Source organism: Athalia rosae, chromosome 4 (genome assembly GCF_917208135.1).
Source record: "Athalia rosae chromosome 4, iyAthRosa1.1, whole genome shotgun sequence".
Taxonomy (NCBI): domain Eukaryota; kingdom Metazoa; phylum Arthropoda; class Insecta; order Hymenoptera; family Athaliidae; genus Athalia; species Athalia rosae.
This window is the reverse complement of record NC_064029.1, coordinates 9,068,825-9,091,931: the sequence shown is the minus strand read 5'-3', so window position 1 is coordinate 9,091,931 and position 23,107 is coordinate 9,068,825. Positions and strand designations below refer to the sequence as shown.

The 23,107-nt window shown below is 41.9% G+C and overlaps 1 protein-coding gene and 1 long non-coding RNA gene across 2 annotated transcripts in view; one reads left to right on the top strand and one right to left on the bottom strand.

Moving 5' to 3' along the window:
• The window catches only part of LOC105684385, a 65,207-nt gene extending 42,515 nt beyond the window's left edge, over positions 1 to 22,692 (top strand). Inside the window, exons 3-10 of the mRNA XM_012397692.3 lie at positions 444 to 620; positions 12,210 to 12,323; positions 16,477 to 16,610; positions 16,688 to 16,838; positions 16,952 to 17,283; positions 17,367 to 17,582; positions 17,734 to 17,836; positions 17,918 to 22,692. Of these exons, the coding sequence (XP_012253115.3) occupies positions 444 to 620; positions 12,210 to 12,323; positions 16,477 to 16,610; positions 16,688 to 16,838; positions 16,952 to 17,283; positions 17,367 to 17,582; positions 17,734 to 17,836; positions 17,918 to 20,739 (4,049 nt within the window). The 3' untranslated portion in view covers positions 20,740 to 22,692. The remainder of the gene's footprint in view (positions 1 to 443; positions 621 to 12,209; positions 12,324 to 16,476; positions 16,611 to 16,687; positions 16,839 to 16,951; positions 17,284 to 17,366; positions 17,583 to 17,733; positions 17,837 to 17,917) is intronic.
• On the bottom strand, positions 13,800 to 16,468 carry LOC125500684. Its single transcript, XR_007278134.1, has 2 exons — positions 15,274 to 16,468; positions 13,800 to 14,281 (listed from the first exon to the last, which is right to left on the bottom strand). It is a non-coding gene; the product is annotated as an uncharacterized LOC125500684 (long non-coding RNA).
• Positions 22,693 to 23,107: the final 415 nt, after the last annotated feature.

Here is a 23,107-nt window from a genome sequence, read left to right as displayed (position 1 = left end):
TATATAATGATTCGACGTATTTATTGCCTTACCTGCACACCCTGTAGCGCTAGTAAAATATCATTTCTCAAATTTATACAAAGCTTAGCATATACCCATCTGTTTATTCAATTATTTATTCATATTTATGTCGGGGTATATTTCATCGATACACATGTGCGTACCTTATGCGTCCGAATTTGATTAAAATCTATGAAAGCGAGTAACATTCGTCAGGATTAATTCTCGTTAAGCTTTGTGACATTCTTCGCTATTACACGGTTGTTGAAAAATTATATAACGTACGGGTGTGTCCGATTTTTTTTTATTTTTTTTCTTTCATCTCCTCTCCTCTGTCTCCGGTCTTTCTTTCATATTCACGAACACACGCGTCGTTGCGACTCACTAATTTGTATCTATCGCCTGAATATTCTTGATCTTTTTTTTTTCAATTTTCTCTTCAGATTCCTGCACCCAAGCGTGCGTCGTACTCAGCAGCGGTACCGCCAGTCCGTTCAACTCCTACGCAAAATCGAATTCCGTTGGAATTCCTGTAACAAATAGCTCCTGCACGTGTCAATGCAACGAAAAACTTCCCGTATTCAGGGAAGACCTCAACATATGCGTCGAAGACATTCACGGTGAGTTTTCAATATTTCACCAGTTTCTCGTTCTCTTTCTCTCTCTCTTCATGTCGATTCGTTCATTTAAATATCGTCATTTGAACGGTTTTTTTTTTTGTAAGTTGGAAACCCTATTATTCGATGTGGAGATCCAGCGGAGTATAGATTCGTACCATACATATATGTATATACATGTATACGTGTGTGGGTTATAATTAAGTCTGCACCGCAGTCGAATGCAGGCTTTCATCAATTTTATTTACGATCATTCACGGACGTGTCACTTTTTCAACTTGGCTCGCAACCGATCGTTGCCTGGAAATAAATGAATGATGATAAACCGCGCGCACGGACGTTCAAACAAATAACCGAAGAACGAAACTATATAAATTGATGCAATTTTTGAGAGCGATTGGTTTGTTACGGTTATTTCAAGTCATCCGTGAGCGTGTCATCGGAAATGCGGGATGCATTTATTTCGTTTTCTTGTCATTTTGCTCCTCTTTTTTCCCCCCCCCCCGTGTTTTTATCCCCTCTCGTTTCTCGTTCTGTCCGAGCGCTGTCTTTGTTGTACCGCGCGGAAATCGGTCATTCGATCTGCGTTCGGATTTCTGATGACCGGCAATTCATCCTCATCCCGCACTGTAATACACCCGATCGATACAATTGTACGTCTCGATTTTCAGAGTTGAAAGAGAGGAAAATTTTTTTTACCCCTCAAATTATAGCGAAACCGAAAGGTATAATACGCGAATCATTTATTTATCGTTATAGTCGCGTGGATCGGTAGATAAAAATCAAAAACTTACGTATAATTGATAGGAATGAAACCCGCCTCTGCTGTATCGGACGTTGTAATTAATAAAGGTAATAATTATCCCGTAAATTCTGTCGTCGCCATATTTTATTCGATCGTATCGAAGTAACGTGAAACTGAAGGAGCTGAAAAAATACCCGAGGCAAGAACGCCGAAGTGGAGACGAGAAAAAAAGAGGAAAATATCAAATGAATAAATAAGCGAGAGGGAAGAAAAGGAAGTAAATGACGAGGAGGGAAGAAATAACGGAGAGACAAAAGAGATAAAGAATTTAAAAGTGGCAGGAGTAACAAACGACTCAATTAGCCGGGCGAAAGGCGCGAGAAGTTCGACTGAAATTTGCCACTTTTACGCACACGCAATATTATTAGGCGCATACGCGGCCGATCGCATTTGCATAAGAGTAAAAAACTAAAAGTTATCATATACTCCGATATTCACGACAGGGAACGATTATCCGATATACGCGCGGCGCAGGCTCCGCCATGCAGGAATTCTGCTTGAAAATCGCGAACGTAATTTAAAGTTTCAAAAAAAAAAATAAATAAATAAATAAATACACACGTATAAGTATACGCGTATAATCGAGTCTGCAGATATCCGAGGCTATCGGTCACCCGTGTCTTTTTTTTTCTCACTACTTTTCTCCTTTTTTTTTTTATTTTCTTGTCAGTCGTCATTTTTTAATCTACTATATACGACATTCGAGGCGTCTGGGTTACGTTGACGTCAGTATTAAGCCGAAAATGGACAGTCAATTTATATAAATACTCGGCACCGATCTTCTGGAATCTGCACCGGTGTAATTTTGCTTCGATAATTTACGATTTGATCCAAGTTACCTGGACGGTAAAAAAAAAATAAACGAAATTAACCAACGAATAAAATTGCTCTTTCGAGAAAGAAGAACCACCGAGGTGTATTTTTTCATTCGCTTATACGGCGGAAGAGATACCCTCGTACACGTGCGGAGTAAACAACGATGAATCGGCGGGGGTCAGTCGCAGGGGTCGAGAAATGAGGAAAACGCGGAAGTCTCGTGTGTTGGTAATTATTCATCTAACGATAAACGATATAATTAATACTCGGCATAGTGTGTACATAGGTATACACGTGGGTAACATGGTTACCGTGAATTACACGCGAACGCCGACGTTCCCCGGTCACGCCTGAATGGAGTGAGGGGGAAAAAGAAAAAAATAAAAATAAATTACACGCCGCGAGTTTGCATTGTCGGGATGATAAACGGAAGTGGTGGTCACCGGTCAATCGGAGACATTACATTCAGTAAACTCATTATTTCCGTACGAGGGACCGTGCGCAGTGCAGCGGCAACGGCAGCACACGGTGAATATCATAAAAGCGCATAACGTAATGCCCATAATACAAACAAGTTGAAACGAACGACCATTGCCACGGAGATAAATGACATCTTCTGTTTCCCTCTTCCTAGTATACCTCATCCTTCCAGCCAAACGACCTAGGCGTCCATACCGACGAGACATTCTGACCCTCTCGAATGACCCGAGGTACCGAACCTCATCAATCATCGACACCTCGCGGCTCGGCTCACGCTGCTCACCGTCGTCGTTTCGTCGCACACCTGCAACCTACAATCCGACTCACAACGCGACACGTACGTCGTTATCAAGCCATTTCCCGACTTACTTTATACCCGAGTTTTTAATTATCGGTGAAAACTTGTTTGTGGGGTAAATATTTCAGGTACAGTTTCGCACCTCGATTTTTATCGGTAAGGTGCATACGACGATCGATCGAAGCTGGAAATAGTTGGGGGGGCATTCGTCACCGTCGCGACATCGTGGTATCGATCACGGGTATAATATTAACCGGCGTGTTCGCGACTTATGTATAATATCGGCGTGTACGGAGACGTAGTACGGAAGTGACGTGGATCGGAGTCGTGTTTTCAACCCCCTTCGCTTCTTCGATGACCTCGCGAGTCGGTCGGGTCCGTTAATTACCGAGGTGATTAGATACATCGATATCAAAGCAGTCGGACAAGTCGCTAATGTCATTTGCGTGAATAGATGAAAGATTTTTGAGAAACGTCTTTAATTAGATTTTGAATTCGATGATTGATCGAGCTGTTGATATATATATATAATAACCGATTCTACATTTTCACCTCTAGCGCGGTAGATTCCAGTTACACGGGATCTGTTGAGATCCGATACGGTTGATTAGTACCTAATTACGCGAACGCTTCGGGTCCACGCGATGCCGTACGATTCCCTGAAATAGGAATACGGTAGGGAACGTCAGGCGATGACCACTCTTCGACCTCCGGACTCATCCCGGACGGGATCGGAGGAGAGACGAAAGGTCGAGAGGTCGCGACAGAAACCGACGCTTTGCCACTGTTCTCCAATTAACCCAACGCCGTTTCCGTATACCGTGGAGCACACGGTGCACGGTATTCTCCTTTCGATAATTGTTACATACGCCCGTAATTATCGCCTGTAGCGCAGCGGTATAAAGTTAAATTCCTTCGTAGCAAGAGCTGCGGAACTCCTGCGCCTACGTAGTCCAGAGATCGGCGAACTCTCGTGAAATTTCAACTTTCCCATTGTTTCGAGAGTAAAAATTTAAAAAAACATAAAAAAAGAAACCGAATAAAGCTCTTCCGGTGTACCGACGCTATTCCGAATTCTCGCATCGCTTGCGTCGGAGTACGCGCGTGTGAAAAATTAATGGTCATTTGATGATGCGATCGATGTAACGGTTCCGTGTACCTATCTTCGATGCATCAAAACGGATCTTAACGTGTGATAGGAAACTCCATAGTCCTGGTTCTTACTTCGCGTAATGATACGCGACGCGTCCGCATTGAAGAAAAAAAAAACAACAACGAAAACTTCTTCCGTTTTTTATAAAAAATTGACGTTGGATTTTATTCAGCCTTCGCGACGTAACAACGCCTTTTGAATCCCATGTCCGCGCAACCGATTGATTCTTCATTACCATATCGAAAATCGACGTGAACACCCCGGACGTGAAGTATAGTAATTCAACCTTTGGATTCAAGCGTGTTACAGAGGTACGTTTAACCGTGTCAGAACTGCAGGTAATAAAGCGAAGAGAGGCAGGTGAAAGAATAATAATTTAAGATTTCTTGCCGTCAAAAAAATCTGAATATATGCGCGAAACGTCAAAGTTTTTTTTTGTTTTTTTTTTCATACTTTTACCCCGTCGATATCCAATATCCAATATTCAATATAAATCCGCCGTGACAAGACCTCCTTCGTAATTCTACGAGGAGGATATACGGCTAGCAGAATCGCTGGATTCATGACTCTTCCGTACAGCGGAGAGCGACGCAGAAATTGATGTTCGTTTTAAAGGAATTCATTAATAAACTACTAATATGGGGGATAGCGATGCGAACCGGTAGACGATGTCGATGAAATGAGAGAAAAAAAAAAAAAAAAAAATCGAAAAGTTAAATAAAGAAAACTACGTGTATACGTAGCCCACGTTTCGAATCAGCTGTAAATATTGATTGAAATATAATTTTGCGTTTACATCGGAAGAAATCGTGCAAACAATTACATTTGCATATACATACTTCCAAATAACTTCCGTGTGTAATTTATCCTGCACATGCTAAAATAAGACGGTACTTAACAATATACACACAATCCATTGAATTTGATGGATCGGAGGTACGTACGTACGTACGTACGTCCGCATGGGAAGAATACTACCGCGGAGGCTGCTTTCTGATTTTTCGGAATGAAAAATCGGAGACGTGCCTGACCTTTAAAAGGCTAGGATGCCGGCGGGTCGTGCAAAAACCGTGATCGACTTTGCGAAGAACAAATAATTAATTCGTTTTTTCCATTTTTTTTTTTTTTATTTTTTTTTGTTTCTTTTTCGTTTCTCTCGTTTTTGCGAGAGGGTACGGTTCGTACGAGTGCAACATTAATGCAGCGGCATATAAAGCGTTTTCTGCAACCCGCCGCCCGGTACGTGTGTATAAGGACCTTTGAAGAAACTGTACGACCTGGATTACAAATGGCGGCCATTACCTTTTCAATTCTCGACTACCGTCCGTCCCTCCGTTCGTTGCGGATCCTTCTGCCCTCCGGCCGAAAATTACCTTCCGAAGGGAGATCATGCGATATACGTCACTGCCAAATCATAATTACGCGTCCTCTTCATAAGTACTGGTTATATGCTCTTCCAAAAAAATAAAATAAAATAAAATAAAACGACTGAAACCGAAAAAAACAGAAAAAAAAGAAACAGAAGACACAAAAAGAAAAATCAGTTATTCTTCGTCCTCGCGTCAATCATACGGAAAGAAATGCCAAATTATACACGATACCATGTAACCACCCATTACAGTGACCTATTCGCGTCGATATGATCCCGCAACGAAATCGAGAGAAAAAAAAAAAAAAAAAAAAAAATGAAAAGTCATAAGAACACGGAGTTACGTATCAATTCACGTGTACGTACCTACTCAGGTATAGTGAAGAATGCTTGTAACGGTGCGGGTATTACAATCGAAAAATTAAGAGAATAATAATAGTGATAACAACGACTATCGGATATTTGATTCATAAGAGTTGAATTCTTCTGGGAAGGGGTCTTTCGGAAAAAATTGATTCCAATCAAACGTACTTACGACATTATCGTTTGATCATTTCTAGTTTGTATTCAACTAACCGGCGTATTCCTAACTGGGAGGAGATCACGACCTCGTGTTAGCAGTAGTATTTTTTATATACTATACCCGTACGTCGTGGGTCTCCATATTACTACAGGCTGGAAATGTAATCGTGTTTCCATGCTCCTCCGGTGGCATTTCGTGGCCCGAAGCAAACACACATGAAATTTTAATGGCGTATACACGATCCCATATGCGGCTATATTATAGAAGTGTAAAATACCTATCGTCGATGAAAAAGACACGGAGACTTTATGACCCCATCGGAACTCGTTAATTTACAGTTTTCACGAAAGATTTGTAGTCCCAGTTGTCAATCTTAATCGAATAGGTGGGGAGGCATAGGTGAAATCCGCGTCAAATTACACAGCGTCGTTTTTTGACACTCGATTACTTTCGCGTCCCGTCGGATTGTTATAGTTTTTCTTTTTTTTCTTTTTCTTTTTCTTTTTCTCTTATCTCATTTCGATGAAAATTTACGCAGGCATATTTCAATCGACGCGTGGGATCCGTTGCGTCGGTATAACGGGTATATATCATCGACGGTTAATGTACGTTGCGACCGAAGTGAGATTAAGTTTCTCTATAGGATATACGCGACAACATTTCTCTTCCATAACACGAAGACTCCCGGTTTTTGCACTTTGACCCTCGATCATCGCGATATCCCCGCGATTCCGCACCTAGTGAAAAAGGAAGAAGGCGGGCGCCGGTGACCCAGCGTGCACCACGTCCGCCTCGATATTAATGGGACTTCTTCGCGCACCGACTCTGCAATACCGTGGTGCATTTTTACGTCGAATAGAAACACTACGACGTGATCATGACCGTGAACTCTGGGAGGATTATAACTGCAGGTGTTTAGAATTTCCCGTTTTATGTAACACATATTACCAAGCGTACATGGGTAGGTACATGTGTGCGTATTCTATGAATCAGACACCAGCCTCGTAATTTCACATCCGATTTATTTTATTTTGGCATAATTTTCAACCTACGGATTTTTCAGTTGTCGCGTCATTATGCGCGATATCTATATGTATACGTGTGCAATAATTAATAAAAGATTACGGTAGATTCGATCTTGACGTCGCAGCGATCAGGCGCAACGACCTCTGAATGTACATATATGTACGAGATCGATTCATCGTCCTTAATTGAATTGCGGAGGTCATAAAAATTGTTAGTCGAGATAAGTTTGAAAAAACAAGTAGGAGAAACGAAAAAAAGAAAATTAGACCGTTGGTAGCGCTGTTACGAAACTCGAAAACCTTTTGACATTCAAATTTATACAAGTTTTCGTACGTGTACGGACAATATTTAAGTTGATTTATAACTTCTAACTACCTGCAATTAGAGAGAGTGTGATTAACTATCGGTGCGAAGGCAAAAAAAAGAAAGAAAAAAAAAAAAAACCGAGAGATGTTCAGAATCGAATGTAAAGAAACGGAATAATTATGTTATAATAATTTGTCGTGAATCGTTTAACGTATCGTCTTAGGGCGTTGATTAAGCCGAACGTTCCTCCCTGTGGAATTTTAATCAGCCGATCTCATACTTCACACCACACGCCGCCATATGCAATAAGAAAAACCGATATCTCTGCCCTGCTGAAAGCGAAAAAAAAAAAAATGGTAAAAAATTGGTTTTTGGTAAGATTTGTGAAATTCACGTGAAATTATTAATCTCGTTACAAACGATCGAGTGTGAGACCACGAGAAGATCGATTCCACTTTTCTCGAAACTCCCTATAAAATATTCACTTACAGAGCTCATGAATAAAATCGGAATAAATTGAAATTTCGAAATCACGTTCGAACATCTTTCGGTTTCGGGGGGGTAAAGTTCGCTTCGTATATTTACCGAAAGGCGTGATGTATATGTTGGTGTACGTACGTACATACGATATGGCATACGTACAATGTTTGCGTATAAAATGAAGCTGCAGTTAATGACCAACACCGCGCCTATAACGCTATAACGGCCACGTAATTCTTAATTTTCATTTTCTAATAAGTATTTACTTTATACTTTCATAGACGAAGTACACATTATTCTATTTACTATGTGGTCGTTGCCCGCCCATAAATTATACGGAGGCGGTATAATCATTACATTGCAAATAGCGTAATTACAACCTTACCATATAAAAGAAGTTTTATTGTAATTTATTACACCTGACGGCACGTGCGCGCGCGCAAAAGGACAACGAAATTTTATGATAATTAAATCTATTACAATGCATCTCCCCTTGTGCACCACGCGCTCGTATACGCGTACACCTATACATACGTCAGCCGCAATAATCTGTAAACGCGTCGGATGAAAAATATTTTCTCTCATTACCTTTTCAATCTTACACTAAAAACATGAAAATTGCTCCACTCGCGATTTTCCGGCATCGCGTACACGACTGGTGAAACACCGTCGTCGGCGCTGCGCAAGTAAAATGAAAAAATAACATTCTAGAAACATCCCGGAACGGTTGTTGCACTTCGCGCTATTACGGCATCGGCAAGTGCGCCGATCCAATCTCTGTAATTCATCCGAGCGATCGTCCTCCCTCCCCCCTTCCCCCCTTCGCCCCCCCCCCCCTTCGCCGTAGTTTCCGTATCTGATGGAAGGGTAGCAATGTCAATTGTAGAGCACGCATCGTTCTCCGGCTCCTATAAAGCGTTTTCCGCAAGATATAATCCCGAACGTTGTTCGCGCACGTGCCGAGCGATCTCCCGCGAGATCCGTAAACGTCTCTGTAATGGCTCCGCTTTTTATACCGAAAAGAAATCTACTCGAGGATACTTCGGGTACCACCGCGTTACTCCGTATAGCTACTATTAGGTAGCTAAAGCCAGGCGTACTAATAGACGCCATTAAATAGCCGGACTAAATTATTCCTATCGTAAATTACGAGATTTTGTTTTTCCGATTGGAAGATGAGGAAGGAAACGAAAAAGAGTACCATCAATGTCTCCGTTAATGTCTCCTCTTATTATATATATGTATATTCGCATCTTGTAGAATTTTCTGCAAGGTGAGGTGGATTTCTTTCTCCCTGTTTTTAAAAAAGAAAAAAAAAAATTTTCTTCATTTTCTCATTTTTCTTCACTTCGCGGTTGATTGCATCCCGCAACGATGTCGTCCGTTTATAATTCCGCGAGTACGCGATGAGAAATATCGTTTTCTCAAGGATTAACGACATCTCGCATAAATTCCGTACAAGTTAATGAAAAATAGGAAAATGTGCAAATACATTCGTATCGCTATAGGTGTACAATATTTAGCGGAGGAATTCGTTGTTTAAACGTTAACGTTTTACCTTCGGCGTCGCGTGACTGGATCCGCAAGGACTCGCGGAGTTTTCTACTCTTCCTATTCCTGTATATACAGATATATACCTAACCTACGTTGGCTGCAGTTGCGCGGAGGACGAATCTGCAATCGCTTTTGCTAGAAACATTCATCTCGATTCTTACCTGCTGATGCAGCAGCTGCGGATCCCTGAGGGCCTCCAATAGCTTATCTTTCCTCGTTAGTTTATACACCGGCCGTTACTTACGTTCGTTTTATTTTTGTTTCTTCCTTTTTTTCTCTTCATTGTTTTATTACGGCCCGTCTACAATACGCCGAGATTTCAAAGTGTTCCCTGGGAAAGGAACGCTCGAAAATTTAATTCTCGGGAAACGGTGCTAAATAATATCTAAATCGTGTTTTTAATCAGGTAATTTTTATCGCCGGACGAGGGCGACGTACGTTAACCGATGATTTTCAGCAAAATCCTCGAGACGCTCGCAAATTTGATCACATCGGATTTATGGGAACATTAAAATTTGCATGTATCTGCCAGCTCCTTAATTTCCGCGGCAAAGAAAAGAGTAAAATTACAATTTCGTTCGCCGTATTTTTCAGATCAAAATCGACTGCCGAGGAAGCTTCGGGATACTTTTATTCCTTTACTTTACTTTCTACTTTTTTTCTCTTTGCAGTTTTTTTTTGTTTTTTTGCTGTTTTTTTTTCAATATGTTAAGCGCTCCGCCGTTCGTTTATATGTACACTCACTCGAGGATGCGTTAAGGGCGCATTCGTTTATACGGTGTTTCGTGTATTTTATGGGGTTTCCTTGTACGTTAAACGAGCTCCTGCGGGGCGAACTTGACAGCGATCAAGACAGAAAACGACGAAAAGACGAAAGGAAACGAAACGATACGCTGAAGGTAAAGACGACGATATCTCGATTGAACATCGGGGACCCCGGACCCGACGAGGAGTACCGTTGACTCCGAAAGATCCAAAAGACACTAATTCTTCCGCGCGGTATATATTACGCATGAAAAGAACGGGAAACGTTTCCATTTATAATGTTCATTGCATCATCGCTTCACATGCGGATTCGAGGAAAAAAAAAAATAAGAACAAAAAATATCTCGCCGCTATTTCGATAATTATCACCAACTTGACTGATCTTGGCTTGGATTAGAAAAATTTATTTGAAAATCTAAGACCGTCTTTTGAATATACATATATCATGCATGTGAATTCTTGAACTTTTGCGGAACCAGCCGTTCAACATAAAATAAAGTTAACGGTTCTGCAGGTCCGGTTTGATAATTAATCGTCAACTTTATTAGTTAGACCGGTTCAAGAAAGTAGTCAAATCTTTGATTCTGTCGTTCGTCAAGGTTGTCGAAAAAGTGAGCCCGCGATGAGAAAAAAACAAATCAACCCCACCTGCACCCGTGTGATTCGAAGATCCGAGAAATGGTAATTCTCGCGATTTCTATCGCGAAGATCTCCGGCCGATTATCTCATCTAAATCAACCGAAAGTTTCTTGCCAAACGTCCGGCCCGATACGTGGGGGGGGGGGGGGTCCCGGTAGCGAATGACTCGCAACCAAATCAGCAAAACAATTATGAAAATAAAAAAGATCAAAGTATCGACGAGAAAAGATCTGTTGAAAAGTCGCTACCCGAACGGTATCTGTACACGGGTATCGTTTGATCGATGGAATGACGGCTGCCGAACGATCTCCGGATCATCAATTTGTCCCATACCGAATCAGGGGATCGGCGAAGATCGCGGTTTTTCCAATCGCCCATAAATTATCAACGTCGAAAAATCGAGGGCAGTGGCTACCTGCGCGCGATGATCGATTTATGCGATACCCTTTTTTTTTTTTTGATCCCTTCCAGACGGATCGGAACCCCCGCGCGCCCAACGTTTGCCCAATTACAATGTCGCGAGTGTTGATTGGATAAAAATATCGTTATTCGGTCTCCAAATATTTGACGAAATCGGTCACGTATAAGTGAATGTTCTGCCGTACTGCCCTCGATTTGATTCTTTCGATAGAAAGAGAGCAAAAAGACGGAAGACCGCAAATAATTGTGATTCATATTTCCGATCCTCTCGACGGTTTGCGTCGAATCGTTTCAAGGGAAAATACGGGTAGCTACTTTCTTTCAGGAGTTGCAGATCGACGGTATTTTTTTCCATCGGCAGCTTCACGTTCGTACGATTCTTTTCCTCTCATTTGATTTTTTCGTCCCCTAACGTTTATTTTTTTTTTATTTTTTTATTTTTTTTTTTTACACACCACTTTGCTGTCAGTTTAACGGAACCCCAGTTCGTTTGTAAACTTAATAGTCAGCAGCTGCCGATAAATCTAACAGCGGGACTTCCAGTTATTATTTCACGCCACATCTGGCTCCTTCATACATCTCACAATCGTAGCTACCTACCTTCCCATATCCGCATTAAGTACGTAGATTATATTATATACGTATGGGTACGTGCGTTGCGCACGCTGCTTCGATCAACTTCGTATTAAACTTTACGCACATATATCCGTACGTATAGATTCTACGTCTATTCTAAGAGTATAGAAATCAACAACAATCGAAATAATAATAATTTTTATTTTTACTTATCACAATATCTCCGAGTCCAATCAGATGTTCTAAGAATTTATAATCATTAATTTCAAACTCATTCAATTTTTTATACATGATACATCATTGTTCATTCATTCCTTTTTTCACTCATTCGTTCCGTTTTTTTTTTTTTTTATTTCATTTTATTATTTTCCATTTATTACAGAGTGCAGCGCGGCTAAATTTGTCGGTAATAATGGAAATTCGGAAAAAGTGCCTTACGTATTTCTGCCCCAACGTGGTCAAATTGTCTACCCTCAAGCGGAAATACGATTTCAAGGTAAGTTTTGAGAGTAATTTTTTTTTTTTTTGTCTTTAACATTCTCGTGGACACATTGTTTTTCTGCTCTGACCACCGATAGTTCGCGAACTAAAAAAGTTATCTGGTCCGCTCGGTTCTCCAATCGCATTCGTACACCGTCGTGTTACGTCTGATGAATTATCAGGTATATTATATACACTCACGTTCGCGAAACGCGAATATGTGATTAACGTCGTATCATTTTTTCAATTCCTTTTGTTTTTTTCTTTCATCTACTTATTCTAATACTCTAAGCCGCAATCGATGTGAGTCAAGCATCGACAAGGTTCTTTAGAAACGTCATTATAATTAATATGGTCTTGTCGTATGGAGTACCGAAAATTAATTGAGCTTGCTATGACTATTAGTTTCCCCATAGGCGATGGACGTACGTACGTACGTACGTATACATATACCCGCTGTACAATATTTGGTACGTGTACATACCCGTATGTAAAGAAGAAGTTTTTTAATATCAAATTTTATGTACCACACTCGAACGCGAATGCGAGGTTTCTTTTCGTCCGCACGCGATCGACGCGTACAATATTTCTCGGTGTGAAAATACGACGATTTGTCGCCAATGATGTAAAAACCGAGCAGCGAATACGCCGTCGATTATCGTTATTAATATTTAAATCGCGCGTGATCGGGTCCCACGATAATTTTGTCCGTGAAAAAAGTTCGGGGCTGAATTTCTTTTATTTTCGAACGGGCGCGCGCGGTGCAATTTTGATTATACCGGCGGTCATTTGATTTCGAGTTACATATACGTACGCGTCGTATAAGTACGTACGTCTGTATGCGTAGGTGTGCGGGTTACATGCGCCGTATACACGCATCAGCGTGGAGAAGGCAGAGGTCAAGACGTAATCGTTTCGGACGTCGGCGTAGGTACCCCCGTCTTTTATATGTATATATATGTACTTCACGGCTCAAAGGGCCCGGCGGAGCGGCGGTCTTATTCTCGATCTCTGTAATCTGCGTGATGCTACACAGTGCAAGCTGCGGAGGACTGTAACAGTTATACATTATTATATACTCTACGCTATATATATATATGTATATACTCATTGTTTTTTCGACTGGACCCATCGAGGTATCGAGTTTCCCGTCATATTTCCATCCTCGTGATCTCGATAGCGATTATTACACACCACCGCCACGTCGGGGATGTATTGTACGCATTGCATGCGACCGATATCACCGTCGTTCGCCCGAAACACGTGTGCCGAAAACGAGGAATTCGAAAAAAAAAAAAAAAAAAATACGAATACGAGAGAAAAAAAAAACTACCCGGAGGAACGACCTGCGCGCATTTACCCGCTCAAAAAAACTCAGCTGCTCAGAGAGAGAGAAATTTTCAGTACAGATTTTCTTGTGTTTTTTTTTCTTTCAGTCAGTTTTTTATTTTCTTCACGCTTAATTCCGTAATATATTAGACACTTGTTTTTCCTGGACGTTTGTGCAGAGGAGCTTTGCAGATGCACTTCGCGTATTACAAGAGTTAATTAGCATCGGTAATAATTCAGTGAGTTGTTTTTTTTTTTTGTTTTTTTGTTTTCTTTTAGCGAAATTACCGAGGTGGGTGAATTTTATTTAATTTTTCATCGTTCATTTTTCACGTTTACGCGGATAAAACATCCGCACGGCTACGGCTACGGCTACTCCGAGCACCTTCGGAGCCTCTGGTGGTTAAGTGTGAGCTTAGCGGACCCCGTCTTGTTTTCTATATCATATGCATCTGCGGTGTACCTTATAGTCTAATAGCCTCCATATCTATTTCTTCTTCGTACGGTTGTCGGCCGCGGCTCCAGGGATAACAGAAGCTGCTGTAGAAATTCATGTACGAGTTACCTCGGTACTTAACTCTCGTGTGTATACATATATATCCCACTACGTATATCCCACACTCGATGGTATCCCTTTGAAGAATTCTGCAAACAGATGAAGATAACTGCAGCGTATGCGCAGTTGAAGCGTTTCATGAACCAGATGGTTGTAAATTATGTAAGCTGCGATTCTTTTGGCCTTTTTTATTTTTAGTAACTTTTTTTTTTGTTAATTATCTTGGAAACAATTGGCTACGCGAGACGATTTTACAAGAAGGCAGAGCGATCTGGAAATCCAGAACATGCGAAAAATGAAAAATAGAATTATATGATTACGAGTCGGGTATATAACGAACGAATTCCTCGTCTCGATTTTCATGGATCACCTTCGAATATGCTGTAGGTATACACGTTTACGTTATGATTGTTATCCCGTTCACACGACAAAATTCTACGCATCGTACCTGAGCATAAAATATCTAAGTTGAACAAGATTTGCGAATTGAGTAGTAAAATCACGAAGTAGGCGGAATATATAATTAGCGAATTTTATTATCTTGTCAGAAGCTTGACGTACGAAGTCGACTTTTATGGATATTTTTACTCCCGGTATGAGATTACCTCTATACGTAGTCATAAAATTCAAGAACCCACTCTTGAAAAAAGAATATGTGCGATACGCACACTTTCTGAAATGTGCGTGAATAACGCGCACACGCGTCGGATATTAACTGTAAAAAGTATAGATATCTCAATTCCGCTTGTCCCGCTAGAGAAATCCAGCGAAAATTTAAAACCTTCTGTACCGCGTTTTCCCGAAATTTCCCACAAAATTAAGATTGAAAATTATACTTCGCGCGATTGCTTCGAAGTTCTTCATACTTTTGAAAGTTTCCTTCGACAAATATGGCGCTGAGAAAGTACGGTTAAATTATTAAATAAAAATACACACGACGATGGAACTCGAAAGCCGCAGAGTATTTTTTATAATCGCAAAGAAAAAACAAAAAAAAACAATTGAGGACCCTGTAAAACGTTTGTTAGAGGAACATATCCTACGTTATATATATATATATATTGTACGAAAATCTGCTAACCAAGTTTAATGACTGTAATTTTGTGGAGAAGACATATCCTCGCGCAGGCGGTATAATAGGGGAATCATTGCGTCTCGCAGACTCCGCAGTATAATCACAGGTGCAACGGCGGCATCACCACCAGCAGCAGCAGCAGCAGCAGCAGCAGCAGCGGCAGCGGAGAAACAGCTATATACGTATACCTCTACGTGGCCGCAAAGTTGTCGCGTCTTTGCGGCGGCGTTGCGTGTCACTGAGAATTTAAGTCCTTGCTCGAGATACGCGTAGTTAAGAAGATATTTACATCGGCCATCGAAGCCATCAACGAACTTGACTTTTTCATTCGATGTATATTTCTTTTGTTTTTCTTTCTCCTTTTTGGCGTTGTTTTTTTTTTCTTCTTTTTTTTCTTTTGCTTTTCTTCCCTTCGGACAGACTCGCAGGAAATCCCCGCTAGCGGTTTCGCGGTAACATTTATATTATACATTATATACGGTATACCGATAATAAAATCCCAGGTTATGCTCTGGTTTTTCAAATTGATTTTATAGACTGGACATTATCGTTTATAGGCCTGTTGAGGGTTGTTTTTCGAGGTAATCAAAAGTCATTGATTAACGCCGCCGTGGCGTAATATCTTCGTTAATTAAAACTGGTGAACGTGTACTTTATTTTATACTTCCTTTAGTTTCAAAATTGCATCCTTACGAATGCGAGTCTGCGAGGATTCGCTGACGATGTGAGAGGTTGCGATTTACCGCAAACTTTTATTTGAAACAAGAATATCTCGTCTCGTAATAACACTTGAGATTTTTCATCGACACCGCGATGAAACGCAACGTGAATATTCAGTTCCCCCAAAGTGCACGCGACGGCAGATCGTCACCTACTCTCGTCTTTTACGCATATTTGCTAGATAAGATTCGTCGAATTCGCTCCGCTTCGGAGTTAATTGGACGTCACGTGTATAAAATTTAAGCAGCAAGAAAAAGGCGAAGCGCGCTACGACGTACACCGAAGGCGTCACCCTTCGAAGAATTTCCGATAAAAAAACTGATCCTCTCGAATTTTCGGTACCCGCCGCGAAAGCATCGAGTCTCGGCTGTAACTCAATTCCCGCAACGTGTTGGGGGAAAAATAAAAATAAATATTCGAACCTGCCGCACTTATCGTCGGTACACCGTATACCTCGGTTGACCAGCTCCAATTTCGCGTTTCTTTCAGGTGTCAAAATTCCTGTATGCGGAGTTGCGGGCGCCCAACAACTCAGTCGTGCCGGATGGAGCGAACTGCGAAATCTTTCAAATGCAGAACCGCCGTTAAGATTGTTCCGGGACGAAGGGCGTACTTATTTGCAGGTAAAAATCCACTCGTCCACTTCCATTTCAGCTGATCTACGGTCCGCGTATGTATAACGATCGAACTTGTCTTTCAGTGGGTCGGAGATTCCGGTCTCAGGGATGCTGCCGAAGGTCGAGTTATCATCGTGCGTCTCGTCTGCCGAGATGCAGATCCGGAACGCCTTATCCCCGAGGTTTTCTCCCCCTGCGTTGCTTTCCGGGTGGCCGGTTCCCCCGCAAGAAACAGTGAGTAGTAGATCGAGTTTGCGTGCCTTCTTCGGTTAATTGAAGGCTCGGCCGCGCGGCCCGTCTTCGCAGGGTGGTTAAGCGTAATTGAACGATTAAATCCCTCTCCTCAGGCGTCCGGGAGGTCATGTTCGTCGCGGACGCTCAATCCGCACCGGGTCTCTCTACCGTCGAGTATACGGCGATAGGACTTTCCTCCGTGCTGCTTGCCCTGATTTACGTCGCCAGTGTTCTTTTGTACCTGCACAGTAGGAGGAACAAGAAAAAGAGGGTCGAAGAACCGGAGACGGGAATCACCGGGGCTCGCGACACCGTCGGTATAGTTAAAAACAACCCCCTGCTGTCGGCCGGACGACATTTCGAAAGCGACACGAACAGCGGACCCAGCGAAAGCGAACTAGGCGATGACCTTCCGCAAAGCGACGGCGAACAGGGCTTCGAAAACGTGAGTATACGATCGGCGGAGATAGCGAGGCGAATGAACAAAAAAAAATATCGCGATCGGCCTCTGTTGTTTAATCGATAAAGGTCACATCGGCCGTCGTCCATCCTCACTACGCGTATCTGGAGTCCGAGGGGATGTTTGGAACAGGTTCCATATTGGGGGAACGACTCCCCGACGAGGATGTTCGGATCGTGGAAACGATCGAGAACGCTCATCATCAAGAAAGCTCGGCGTTACCTGGAACACAGAGACGCAAACTTTACTTTAACCCGGCGTATTTCGACAGACAGCTGTTGCTGGTAAGTGTTAAAGAAGAGGTATTGGCCGTTGCCGTTTGGAAACTGTGAACATTCACGGAGCGCAATGACGTAGATATCGTGTAATCCGTAAGCTATAGCGAGATTGGTTAAGGTATGCAAAATGATCGAAGTCAGAGAGGTGTGTTTCTAGGCCCCACCTCCGGCCGCCATCGAGTTCCTCTTCAAAATTCGGGAGGTAATATCAATAGCGAAACACAAAATGGCAGCAAAGAGATTCGTCCCAACGCTTATCGGTGAGCGAATAATCGAGATGGCTCGAACGATCGTTGCCACTCCCTGAAAAACTGACATTCCTTATCCGTCTTCTGTCGCAGGAATCCCGGAGGAAGACTCGAACTTGGAACGGAATGGTCGATCGGGATTGCACCGCCGAGGAAGCTCGGTGCAGGGGTCTGTCGCGAGATCGAAAAAATCTCAAGGATGCACCGGATGCCCCGGTTGCCGAGAATCTCAGCCAAGCCTCCCGGCGATTCCCGTACCGTCGCATCTGTGCCTGGGAGAAAGCAGGATACGGGCGTGGTTGGAGGATGTGAAACCGCCGGAGCGACGGTGGAAGGACGCGGAGGACAGCAGGCGGAACTTTGCGGAAAATGCTAGGAGCTTCGCGAAGAATCTCGAGTACTTGAAGGAAATGGCTAAGAGCGACTTCGCGAATCCCGACAATCTCAATATCGCTAACAAAGCAATTTCGTCGTCCTGGAAAGACAATCCACCGATGCTGAGAACCTTCCAGAATATCGCGAAGAGCGAAAGGATGGAAAACGACGACAACATGAGCGTCTCGAAAAGATCCACCCGTTCGATGTTCGAAGAAACCGATTACAACAGGTACTACGATATGCAGTGTAACTCCAATGGAGATTCGATGGATATAAACGACACGGTGAACGCGAAGGTACGAAAGGCAATAGAGAACTCCTTCATAAAACAAATGGAAGAAAATGCGAATCTCGAATCGCTTCAGTCCCTCGAGAAGAAATTACCGGAGACTCAAATCACGAGAGACGGGACCGTTACTCCGACGAATTCGCAAAAATCCGCAAAATCCTCGGCCAAAGAATCGCCCGTCAACACGCCGGTGAGAAGAACGAAAAAATCCAGAGCCCCCCCGGCGCCTAAGAAGCTACCGGACATGATCAAGGAACTTCCCAACGGTAAATATCCGGCTAAGAAACTCATGGATGAAGTGATCCAAGAAATGGTTGTGGCCGGTGCCCTCGACTACCGTCCAAAATCCACCAAAGCGATCGACTACGAAGTCGACAGTCTCGAGCGGTCGAAAAGTAGTCTGAAATCATCGTCGTCTCCGGATTCGACGGAACGTCATTCCAGCCCCGCTCTTTCGACGGCGTTGCCTCTCGACGAAGAATTGACCATGCAGAACGCTATATTCAACATAAATACCGGGTCGATGACGATATCTAAACTGAAGAGCGACGCGTTGGAAAATAACGTGAAGAAAACCACTCTCTCCGAATTGATTTTGCCAAGAACGCAGAGTTACTCTCTGGTTAGCGAGGTTTACGTTAATGACGGGTACGCGAGTCCGGCCGGAAGTGATTCATCGGGACCGGAGATCCAGTACGAACCGGAAAACCCGGGACACCTCACGATCAAAGTTCTGGACTCGCCGGAGAACTATGTGAAACAAGACGAGTCCGAATACGAACCAGATACGCTTGACCGGAAACCAATGAAGTTGAAAATAAACGGTGCCGTGAACTACGAGAAAGGAAATCTAGACGAAGTGTTCGTTGACTCCTTGGAAAGACCGGGTCACATATCGCTACGTAGTAGAGGTAGTTTCAGAACTAACGACGATAATCATCACAGTAATTCTAACGACGTAGCGACACCGTTCCAGAGAAGCTATGGAAGTTTACGCGAGATATACGAAGCCAGACTCAGAAGTAACTTGAAGAATTCCGCACTGCTGAGTAGTACGCGTTCTCTTAACGGTGATCCGGAGATAAATGGATCTTCGTGGCAGAAGGAAAGGTATCTAACTCCGGAAACGAAGCACGCCAAAAGGCAGAGAAAGCCTCAGAATCAACCCGACGTCGTTCCAACGCCGATCAATGAGTCGATTTACCAACAGCCGAAACCCCCGCGTCTCGTAGAAATTTTACAAACTAAGCCACCTCTGCCACCGCCAAAAAACGGGCGGGACAGGAGTCGAGTTGATACTGGTACCCCTACTGCCAGTGATATCACTTCTGTCCCAGTGAAATTTTACGCAGTGGGGACCAGCGCTAACGATCGACAGGATTTCGAGCGAGTCGAAACCTGCCTTTGCCACCAGAGAAGGATCACAATATCGAACAGTTTCGAGTCCCTCGCGACGCTTGGTAACTTTGATAAAAAGAATCGCCTCTCCAGGAGCGACAGTAGAAATACTGTGATCGGAAATCCCCGCATCGACGGTAGCTGCGGAAGGCGAGTCGAAGGTGAATACGAGAACCTAGCGTCCCTTCGGACGACTTCGAGGTCACCGAAGTCTAAGGGAAGGATTCCGGCGTTCGCGGTTGACACGAAAAGCTATCCTCCGATACGCAAGGGGTCCCCGAGCCACAAGCTTTCCGGATCCGAGAGAAGAAGAAGACAATCCGTGGGGGAACCGAGGTGCCGCATTTCCGAGGGATCGATCACCTTTTTGGCGCCAAATCAACCCTCGCTATTGAGAAAAACCGGAGGGACGAGTGTACCCAGAAGTCACTCAATTCACGGAATTCAAAGACCGACTAGCTACAAGATCGAGGACAGCGGATACCTGAGCAGCACCGATAGCAACGGTTCGAATAAAAATTTACTCGTACAGGACGTATGCAGCGTTTCCGAAACCGATGAAACAGAATCGGTTTGCGACGGAGCGAGCGAGAGCGGAGCCGAGAGCGTGGGAACCGATAGCGTGTTTTTCGGTAACTTCAGAAAGCTCTCCGAGATGTCCAGTTTTTCAAAGAGCGTAGATTCCGGGGTGGACGTGAACGTGCGGAACCCGTATTTCCAGGCCTTTGGTATCAGGAACGAAGGAGGAGTTTTGGAAAGGACGAATTTCGAGTCTAACGAAGGTGAGACCGATAGCTTCATAACCGTCCTTCTGCCGGGAGGTAGGCAGAGAAATAGTTTGGTTTTGTAGTTGTAAAAATATAGAAGTGCCGCAGGTGAAATTAACGGAGTCCAGGGTACCTTTTAGTTTATACGTTATCACAAAGGGACGAAGGTGCCCGATTTTCTGTCTTAGAATTTAACTCGTTTGAAATGTTTCGTATATCGCTTCGAAATCGGTGAATCGTCTACAACAATATGAGCGCTCATCATTGTGCCGTTTTAGTTTTTCTAACACAATTATTCCTAGTTTCCTACTACAGTAAATTCAATAATCTCGCATTGTTCGCTTTCTCGTAGTTTATACTAAATGAATTTCTTATCCTAGTCATTTTAACAGACATCGCATGACGAATAATTGCCATATCGGTAATAATATACATATATATATATACTTATACTTTTTGCACGATGCAAGATAAATTTTTTTAAAAATAAAACTGCCAATATTACCCATATCTCTGACTGTACGGTAAGTGTCCAGAAAATATTGTTGATTTTTATTTTTCTCTGTTCAATTTGAATCCCCTAGGGTAGAAACTTGGTATAATACACGAAATGAAGGCCAGTATGTCTAAGTTTAGTTTTAACAGTGAAAAGCGCTACACGTCAATTACGAGTTCATAATTCGGGTATGATAAAAACTCACGTTCTGTAATTATAATCGTACGAGTGAGATTAATTATTTAACCCACGGCTGATTATAACAGCTGAATTTAATTATATGATACGAATAGTTAGTTAGATAAATTTCATATGACGAGTCGTGCTAATTCTCATAATTTGAAAAATCGCTAAAAACATTTTTTTAACATTATGAGAAACGCCTTTGGCCGGCAGTGCAATATAGTTTGTTATTAGAAATTAAATGTGTATGTATTTAAATATCCGATCGTATTAGAATTGTAATAACTATTTAAGATTTGTTAAAATAATGATATCTGCCAAAAAGGGTATTAATAACACTGTACATAATTCTTCTTTAGTATCATTACGGACTCACCTATATCGGAACTAATCAACGATTGTTAATAATCATTATCGAAATTAATAATATTATAAGCTCGTTAAGTTTGTCCTTTGATTACTTTATTCCATAGTTTATTCTCATATTTTATAAAAACCTTTGTTTGAGTTTAGATATTTAGATATTTATTCATCTATTTCACATTCGGTATGAGGTTGCAATAATTGAACGAACTTATTGCAATCTCATCTACGACCAACAAAAAAATTACATTTATCTATTGTTTTAATCTTTACTATTCTTTGTTATCGTTTGCTTTTTTTACTATTTCGTTTCATTTTATGTGTTGATTTTATTTCTTCTTTTTTTTTCAATGAATTGAATTGTAAAATTCAGAAGCGCACGCTTCCAAGTACCTGCCAAATGTATATATATATACGAGAAGAAACAAGGAATACTAAAAAATGATATCCAGTTTTCATTAATTTTATCATTAGAAGAATGTAAAAGAAAAAAAAAAGAAAAAGAAACAGACAAAAAAATTAAATATGACTACAATTAATATATTTTCGGAATAATAGTAATATATTTTATGTATTTATATAAATATTTATGATATTTAAATTAATTTAATATACGTTAAAGCTCAAGGGTGGATCGATATAACTTGAAATTATAAACGTATAGATTACAGAATTCGAGTGGTAAACAAATGCGGAGGACGCAATAAAAAATTGTCAACGAATTCTTCTTCTACGATTATAAATTTACATTAGGATCGAGAAATAATGGAATTGTTAATAACAATCCGATAGAATTTCTCTCCTACACTGTACGGGGACCAGGGTGTCGGTTAGGTGTTGGACTGATTTTTAACAATAAATTCGAATCGAATCGTGCTTTAAAAAACGACAACATTGATCAGCGTTTTTGGTAGCACGATTCTCTGTGAATATCCATACGATAATTTTTTAAATAAATTTTATGGGAGAAAAAAATGAAATACTGCTCTCTGTTTCCCCAGTTCCTCCGAATGAATAAACCGACCGTCCATTTTTCCTTTGCTCCCTCATCGCAAACTCGCCAAAGAAACTGGATTTTACGAGCTGCATAACACGGCGTTATTCTTCCTGGGGAACGGAAGAAGAACTTTACATAGCTATGAAAACGGAGAGAACGTTCACCTGAGACCAACTAGATGCTGATGAAATGATTTCGTATTCATAGTGCCTGCAATTCTCAAGGTACGTTACTCGAGAGCAAGACGACGGGAAAAAAGAACTGAAAGTTATGTTCATTAAACTTTTGCGGAGAAAACACAACACAAAAGATCCTCTGCAATTATTCGTCGACAGCATAAACTCGTTAGCCAAATCTAAAAAATATCATCTCCCATTGTAAATTTGGCAACGAGAACGGGAGAATTTTAAAT